Raw genomic sequence first — 9568 nt, forward strand, 5'->3', positions numbered from 1 at the left:
GGAGATCAGGAATGGACCCAGGTCACATGAATCCTTCCAGGAAATGGACCTCAACGATGACTGGAAACTGTCCAAGGACGAGGCGAGAACACACACACACACACACACACACACACACACACACACACACACACACAGTAACATTATGCTGTCTGGCATACTTAAACAACGTTAAATGGATCTTCTCTCTGTTACAAACACAGACACGGACTGTTTGTTCACACTTATACCATGTGAAGGGATTCTCTCTGTCACACACACACACACACACACACACACACACACACACCTTACTTTATGTCCTGACTGCATACTCCCTTTTCCTCCCAGGTGAAGGAGTACCTGAGGAAGGAGTTTCAGCGTCATGGTTACCCTCCCAACGACACCCATCATGAGCAGATGGTGGAGGACATCTTTAAGAAGGAGGATGAGAACGAGGATGGCTTCATCTCCTCCAGAGAGTTCACCTACAAACACGATGAACTTTAACCTCTGAGCTAATCCCCTATACTTATGGCACAGAGAATCGGGTTACATGAACATGATATGATCATTCTTTACATTAGACTAGCTGTGTGTGTGTCTGTGTGTGTGTGTGTGTGTGTGTGTGTGTGTGTGTGTGTGTGTGTGTGTGTGTGTGTGTTTTTTTGGTTAAAGTTTATTTTAAAAGTTTGTTAATAAAAACTGATTATGAACCATTATTGAATATTTGGTTAAATGTTGTTTAACTGTTTAAGGGTCCTTTTGTTTTATATCTACAAGAACCTCTCCAGAGATATATAATGTAAAACATTGATCACAGGATAACATATTTGTGATATAGTTTATAACAACATATTAGTGGTACCTGTTTTATTTAAAGTTTTTTTTTTTACTGAATGTATTTTGTGTTCACTTTTTAGAGAGGAGAAAAAATGAATAAAGTGACTGCCAACCTTTTACACACACAACAATACATTTATTCCCTGGTAATACTTGAGAATACCGTATCACGTTTAGCCACTAGGTGGCACTGTTTACTAACGTGTCAGTGTTGAAGAGACTGTAGATCGATAAGAGTTCAGGCAGTGATAGTATAGGGGGGAAAACATTGCTAATACATTTATTAAAAAGGTTTATAATGTAGTTTAACAAAAAAAAATATATATATAAAAATATAGGGAGGTGTATAACAAAAATGAAATGATTAAAATACCTCATCCACATGTGAGAAGTAAACAACAGGTTGAGAAAATATATATATATAGGGAGGTGTATAACGGTGGCACCCTCATACTCAAATGAAATTATGAAAATACCTCATCCACATGTGAGAAGTCGTTATTAACACAACAGGTGTAGAGCGTTGATATTTCTACTGAGAATCTCGTGTCTCGTGTTCACTAATTTCTTACTTCTGTTCTTTTATTTGTGTTTTTGTTCTACTTTATTTGTTGTGCTAACATTGATATGAATTACTTCATTGTTGGGTTTGGAGATTTACAAGAAAGGCATTTCACTGTACTACAGTGCAGTTTCCTCTCTGTGAACATGTAGGGGACTGCTTGTGTGTAACTGATCCCATAATGCATAAACGACTCAGATCCCATAATGCATAAACGACTCAGATCCCATAATGCATAAACGACTCAGATCCCATAATGCATAAACGACTCAGATCCCATAATGCATAAACGACTCAGATCCCATAATGCATAAACGACTCAGATCCCATAATGCATAAACGACTCAGATCCCATAATGCATAAACGACTCAGATCCCATAACACAGAAACGACTCAGATCCCATAGTGCATAAACGACTCAGATCCCATAACGCATAAACGACTCAGATCCCATAGTGCATAAACGACTCAGATCCCATAATGCATAAACGACTCAGATCCCATAATGCATAAACGACTCAGATCCCATAATGCATAAACGACTCAGATCCCATAATGCATAAACGACTCAGATCCCATAGTGCATAAACGACTCAGATCCCATAGTGCATAAACGACTCAGATCCCATAGTGCATAAACGACTCAGATCCCATAATGCATAAACGACTCAGATCCCATAATGCATAAACGACTCAGATCCCATAATGCATAAACGACTCAGATCCCATAATGCATAAACGACTCAGATCCCATAATGCATAAACGACTCAGATCCCATAATGCATAAACGACTCAGATCCCATAATGCATAAACGACTCAGATCCCATAATGCATAAACGACTCAGATCCCATAATGCATAAACGACTCAGATCCCATAATGCATAAACGACCCATAGTGCAGAAACCCAGATAATAGCATAAACGACTCAGATCCCATAATGCATAAACGACTCAGATCCCATAATGCATAAACGACTCAGATCCCATAATGCATAAACGACTCAGATCCCATAATGCATAAACGACTCAGATCCCATAATGCATAAACGACTCAGATCCCATAGTGCATAAACGACTCAGATCCCATAATGCATAAACGACTCAGATCCCATAGTGCATAAACGACTCAGATCCCATAATGCATAAACGACTCAGATCCCATAACGCATAAACGACTCAGATCCCATAATGCATAAACGCATCCCAAATAAACGACTCAGATCCCATAATGCATAAACGACTCAGATCCCATAACGCATAAACGACTCAGATCCCATAATGCATAAACGACTCAGATCCCATAATGCATAAACGACTCAGATCCCATAATGCATAAACGACTCAGATCCCATAATGCCCATAAATAAACGACTCAGATCCCATAATGCATAAACGACTCAGATCCCATAATGCATAAACGACTCAGATCCCATAATGCATAAACGACTCAGATCCCATAATGCATAAACGACTCAGATCCCAAATGCATAAACGACTCAGATCCCATAATGCATAAACGACTCAGATCCCATAATGCATAAACGACTCAGATCCCATAACGCATAAACGACTCAGATCCCATAACGCATAAACGACTCAGATCCCATAACGCATAAACGACTCAGATCCCATAACGCATAAGAATGACTCAGATCCCATAACGCATAAACGACTCAGATCCCATAATGCATAAACGACTCAGATCCCATAATGCATAAACGACTCAGATCCCATAACGCATAAACGACTCAGATCCCATAATACATAAACGACTCAGATCCCATAACACAGAATGACTCAGATCCCATAACACAGAAACGACTCAGATCCCATAACACAGAAACGACTCGGATCCCATAACACAGAATGACTCAGATCCCATAACACAGAATGACTCAGATCCCATAATGCATAAATGACTCAGATCCCATAATGCAGAAAAATAGAGATATGGAATATGTGGAGAGACAAACATATACACAGAGTGACATATAGAGAGAAACACATATATATAGAGCGAGAGGAAGACATAGAGAGACAGAGACATATATACAGTACCAGACAAAAGTTTGGACACACCTATTCATTCAAGGGTTTATTTTTTACTATTTTCTACATTGTAGAATAATAGTGATGACATCAAAACTATGAAATAACACATACGGAATCATGTAGTAACCAAAAAAGTGTTATACAAATTAAAATATAGTTTATAATTGAGATTGTTTAAAGTAGCCACCCTTTGCCTTGATGACAGTTTTGCACACTCTTGGCATTCTCCCAACCAGCTTCATGAGGTAGTCACCTGGAATGCATTTCAATTAACAGGTGTGACTTGTTAAAAGTTCATTTGTGGAATTTCCTTCCTTCTTAATGCATTTGAACCAATCAGTTGTATTGTGACAAGGTAGTGTTGGTATACAGAATATTGCCCTATTTGGTAAAATACCAAGTCCATATTATTGCAAGAACAGCTCAAATAAGCAAAGAGAAATGACAGTCCATCGTTACTTTAAGACATGAAGGTCAGTCAATCTGGAAAATGTCAAGAATTTTTGGTGCAGTCGCAAAAACCATCAAGCGCTATGATGAAACTGGCTCTCATGAGGACCGCCACAGGAAAGGAAGACCCAGAGTTACCTCTGCTACAGAGGATACGTTCATTAGAGTTACCAGCCTCACAAATTGCAGCCCAAATAAAGTTCAAGTAACAGACACATCTCAACATCAACTGTTCAGAGGAAACTGCGTGAATCAGGCCTTCATGATCGAATTGCTGCAAAGAAACCACTACTAAAGGACACCAATAAGAAGAAGAGACTTGCTTGGGCCAAGAAACATGAGCAGTGGACATTAGACCGGTGGAAATCTGTCCTTCGGTCTGATGAGTCCAAATGTGATATTTTTTGTTCCAACCGCCATGTCTTTGTGAGGCTACCACAACATCCTGCAACGATACACCATCCCATCTAGTTTGCACTTAGTGGGACTATCATTTGTTTTTCAACAAAACAATGAACCAACAGACTTCCAGGCTGTGTCAGGGCTATTTGACCAAGAAGGAGAGTGATGGAGTGCTGCATCAGATGATCTGGCCTCCACAATCACCCGACCTCAACCCAACTGAGATGGCTTGGGATGAGTTGGACCACAGAGTGAAGGAAAAGCAGCCAACGAGCGCTCAGCATATGCAGGAACTCCTTTAAGACTGTTGGAAAAGCATTCCAGGTGAAGGTGGTTGAGAGAAATCCAAGAGCGTGCAAATCTGTCATCAAGGCAAAGGGTGGCTACTTTGAAGAATCTCAAATATATTTTGATATATATATATATATATATATATATATATATGTGTATATATAGAGAGAGAGTGAGAGAGAGAGACAGAGAGTGACAGAGAGAGAAAGACAGACAGTGAGAGAGAGAGAGAGAGAGAGAGAGACAGAGACTGAGAGAGAGAGACAGATAGACAGAGACAAAAAAGAGACAGAGAGAGAGAGAGAGGGAGATAACAGAGAGAGACATATATATACAGTATATATTTAGGGCCCGAGGGGGTGTGGTATATGGCCAATATACCACGGCTAAGGGCTGTTCTTGAGCACGACACAATGCGGAGTGCCTGGATACAGCCCTTAGCCGTGGTATATTGGCCATATACCACAAATCCCAGAGGTGCCTTACTGCTATTATAAACTGTTTACCAATGTAAAATAAATGTTTTGTCATACCTATGATATATCATGGCTGTCAGCCAATCAGCATTCAGGGCTGGTGCCACTCAGTTTATCAATAGATATATATATATAGTGAGAGGGAGAGAACACAGTTGGGTTCTACCCTCCTGACACATTCAAAACATTCCACACTGGAGAAGGTTGGAGGTCACATAGCCTGCCCTGGGTGTGGCACGGTATTGCATTCGCACACACACACACACACACACACACACACACACACACACACACACACACACACACACACACACACACACACACACACACACACACACACACACACACACACACACACACACACAGTCTCAATTATCCGTCCATGAGCATGGCCCCTGGGGACAGAGGATGAGGATAATGTAGGATGAAGAGGATGTGTTGGGCCAGCTGTTGGATGTGTGGGGGTGGGGGGTCCATGTTGTCTCACTGCATCACCATAGCTGTGTCCTGATCACTGGGGGAGTAGAGAGGAGAGGATGGAGGAGGAGAGAGGAGAGGATGGGGGGGGGAGAGGGAGGGATGGGGGAGGAGAGAGGAGAGGGTGGGGGAGGAGGAGAGGAGAGAGGATGGGGGAGGAGAGAGGAGAGGATGGGGGAGGAGAGAGGCGTGGATGGGGGAGGAGAGATGAGAGGATGGGGAGGAGAGAGGAGAGGATGGGGGAGGAGAGAGGAGAGGATGGGGGAGGAGAGAAGCGAGGATGGGGGAGGAGTAAATCACAAAATCATTTGAATAGGAAAATTAAGAAAAGAGCATGCTGATACACACACATACAGACAGACACACATACACAAATATTGACATCACAATACCCCATAATGACATCACAATACCCCATATTGACATCACAATACCCCATATTGACATCACAATACCCCATAATGACATCACAATACCCCATAATGACAAATCAAAATCTGTTTTTAGAAATGTTTGCTAATGTATTACAAATAAAAACTGAAATATCACATTTACATAAGAATTCAGACCCTTTACTCAGTACTTTGTTGAAGCACCTTTGGCAGTGATTACAGCCTTGAGTCTTCTTGGGTATAACACACCTGTATTTGGGGAGTTTCTCCCATTCCTCCACTGTTAAATCATGGAGGATAACACACTATGCATACAGTATATACTGTTCCTAGGCCGTCATTGAAAATAAGAATTTGTTCTTAACTGACTTGCCTGGTTAAATAAAGGTAAAATAAAAAAATAAAAAATAAAAAATAAAGTCTGTGACTTTTAAATCATCAAGGATAACACACTATACAGTCTGGGACTTATTTCCACTGTTAAATCATGGAGGATAACACACTATACAGTCTGGGACTTATTTCCATTGTGGTCCTCTTGAGACAAGATGGCTGGACAAGATCCAACACAGTACAACAGTGAAATAATAACACAAAAACAGAGAAGATTGTCCTGCTGGAAGGTGAACCTTCGCCCCAGTCTGAGGTCTGGAGCAGATTTTCATCAAATATCTCACTGTACTTTTCTCCATTCATCTTTACCTCGATCCTGACTAGTCTCCCAGTCCCTGCCGCTGAAACACATCCCCACAGCATGATGCTGCCACCACCAGGCTTCACCGTAGGGATGATGCCAGGTTTCCTCCAAACGTGAAGCTTGGCATTCAGGCCAAAGAGTTCAATCTTGGTTTTATCAGACCAGAGAATCTTGTTTCTCATTGTCTGACAGTTTTTAGGTGCCTTTTGGTAAACTCCAAGCGGGCTGTTATGTGCCTTTTACTGAGGAGTGGTTTCAGTCTGGCCACTCTACCATCGGGTTCTTGGTCACCTCCCTTACCAAGGGCCCTTCTCCACCGATTGGTCAGTTTGGCCGGGCAGCTAGCTCTAGGAAGAGTCTTGGTGGTTCTGTATAAATGTTTTGGTCCCTTCCCCAGATCTGTGACTCGACACAATCCTGTCTCTGAGCTCTATGGACAATTCTTTCAACCTCATGGTTTGGTTTTTGCTCATGCACTGTCAACTGTGGGACCTTATATAGACAGGTGTGTGCCTTTCCAAATCATGTCCAATCAATTAAATGTACCACAGGTGGACTCGAAGTTGTAGAAACATCTAAAGGATGATCAATAGAAACAGGATGCAGCTGAGCTCCATTTTGAGTCTCATATCAAAGGGTCTGAATACTTACGTAAGCACGTTATTTCTTTTAAAAACCTGTTTTCGGGGGGTTTTATATTGCTGACATTTTTAGCAAAAATATTTTTTATAAAAAATTATTTTATTTTATTATTTGTTTTAACTTGGCAAGTCAGTTAAGTCATTATGGGGTATTGTGTTTATATGGGTTAACTGGTCTGAGGATATCTTTGGGTTAACTGGTCTAAAAAACTCCATTTTAGAATAAAAACAAAAATATATTTTTATTTTATTTAACATTTTTTCTAAATTATTTGATTTTATTATTTTTATTTAACTGGCAAGTCAGTTAGGAGAACAAATTCTTATTTACAAACAGTGGGTTAACTGGTCTAGGGACAGTGGGTTAACTGGTCTAGGGACAGTGGGTTAACTGGTCTAGGAACCTAGGAACAGTGGGTTAACTGGTCTAGGAACAGTGGGTTAACTGGTCTAAGGGACAGTGGAACAGTGGGTTAACTGGTCTAGGGACAGTGGGTTAACTGGTCTAGGGACAGTGGGTTAACTGGTCTAGGAACAGTGGGTTAACTGGTCTAGGGACAGTGGGTTAACTGGTCTAGGAACAGTGGGTTAACTGGTCTAGGGACAGTGGGTTAACTGGTCTAGGGACAGTGGGTTAACTGGTCTAGGAACAGTGGGTTAACTGGTCTAGGGACAGTGGGTTAACTGGTCTAGGGACAGTGGGTTATCTGGTCTAGGAACAGTGGGTTAACTGGTCTAGGAACAGTGGGTTAACTGGTCTAGGAACAGTGGGTTAACTGGTCTAGGAACAGTGGGTTAACTGGTCTAGGAACAGTGGGTTAACTGCACACACACACACACACAACACTTTGTGCCCCTACCTCCTTGGTTCTCTCTGCTTGGGTAGATGCGTGGAAAGGGCCAAAACTCCTCTGGAGGGGGAAAGTCTTCTATTGGGTGGAACTGAAATTTAGACTCAAAGTCATCTGAAAGACCAGAGAGAGAGACACATTAAATACACCACTAACACAGAGACACATTAAATACACCACTAACACAGAGACACATTAAAACACTGACAAAATACACCACTAACACAGAGACACATTAAATACACCACAAACACAGAGACACATTAAATACACCACAAACACAGAGACACATTAAATACACTGACAAAATACACCAGTAACACAGACTCATTAAAATACACCACAAACACAGAGACACATTAAAGACACCACTAACACAGACACATTAAAGACACCACTAACACACTGACACATTAACACACTATGAAAAGACACCACAAACACAGAGACACATTAAAGACAGCACTAACACAGAGACACATTAGACACCACTAACACAGAGACACATTAAAGACACCACTAACACAGAGACACATTAACACGCTATGAAAAGACACTACTAACACAGAGACACATTAAAGACACCACTAACACAGAGACACATTAAAGACACCACTAACACAGAGACACATTAAAGACACCACTAACACAGAGACACATTAAAGACACCACTAACACAGAGACACATTAAAGACACCACTAACACAGAGACACATTAAAGACAGCACTAACACAGAGACACATTAAATACACCACTAACACAGAGACACATTAACACACTATGAAAAGACACCACTAACACACAAAGCGTGTCACAGACACCCAGCCTAAAAGTCTAAAGAGCAAGCCATGCTTCTGTGGCTAGGAAAAAAAATGGCTTTGGCACGATTGCCACAGTTTTGGAGAGGAATTGAATGAGTGAAGGGAGTTATTGAACGAAGAAGGAGAATCAGACTCTCACCCAGGCTGTGCAAACTTAGGCTGTGTCCATTCCTCATTAAGGACGGGGAAGGGGAGGAGGATGAGGGGAGGGATCCGGTTGGTCAACTCCGTGGACGGGGAGCGGGCCGGTGGGACAGGGGGAGAAGCCAACGACCTCCCCACACCTGTTGGGAAAGACAACAGACAATGTGGAGAAACCTCACAAAGAGAGTTCTCTCTCAGTGTTGTAGTCTCTGTCTGTGTAGTCTCTGTCTGTGTAGTCTCTGTCTGTGTAGTCTCTGTCTGTGTAGTCTCTGTCTGTGTAGTCTCTGTCTGTGTAGTCTCTGTCTGTGTAGTCTCTGTCTGTGTAGCTAGATGAATGTGATGTCATTGGAGCCCAGTTCGGACAGAGTCTATTGAACAGTGTATCGTTTATCCGTTATTTTACCAGGTACATGTTCTCATTTACAGCAACGACCTGGGGAATAGTTACAGGGGAGAGGAGGGGGGATGAATGAGCCAATTGTAAA

General features: G+C 41.6%; 1 protein-coding gene and 1 long non-coding RNA gene across 2 annotated transcripts in view; one reads left to right on the plus strand and one right to left on the minus strand.

The window, feature by feature from the left end:
• LOC112235139 (peptidyl-prolyl cis-trans isomerase FKBP14-like) overlaps nt 1-941 on the plus strand; it is a 3913-nt gene extending 2972 nt beyond the window's left edge. Inside the window, exons 3-4 of the mRNA XM_042310469.1 lie at nt 1-82; nt 331-941. The exon at nt 1-82 is cut by the window's left edge and continues 46 nt beyond it. Of these exons, the coding sequence (XP_042166403.1) occupies nt 1-82; nt 331-489 (241 nt within the window). The 3' untranslated portion in view covers nt 490-941. The remainder of the gene's footprint in view (nt 83-330) is intronic.
• A 4147-nt stretch (nt 942-5088) lies between these two features.
• Nucleotides 5089-9144, minus strand: LOC121841526. The gene is made up of 3 exons (XR_006080575.1): nt 9079-9144; nt 8127-8231; nt 5089-5573 (listed from the first exon to the last, which is right to left on the minus strand). It is a non-coding gene; the product is annotated as an uncharacterized LOC121841526 (long non-coding RNA).
• Between the last annotated feature and the right edge of the window lie 424 nt (nt 9145-9568).

This window comes from Oncorhynchus tshawytscha, linkage group LG31 (assembly GCF_018296145.1).
Source record: "Oncorhynchus tshawytscha isolate Ot180627B linkage group LG31, Otsh_v2.0, whole genome shotgun sequence".
NCBI classification, from domain to species: domain Eukaryota; kingdom Metazoa; phylum Chordata; class Actinopteri; order Salmoniformes; family Salmonidae; genus Oncorhynchus; species Oncorhynchus tshawytscha.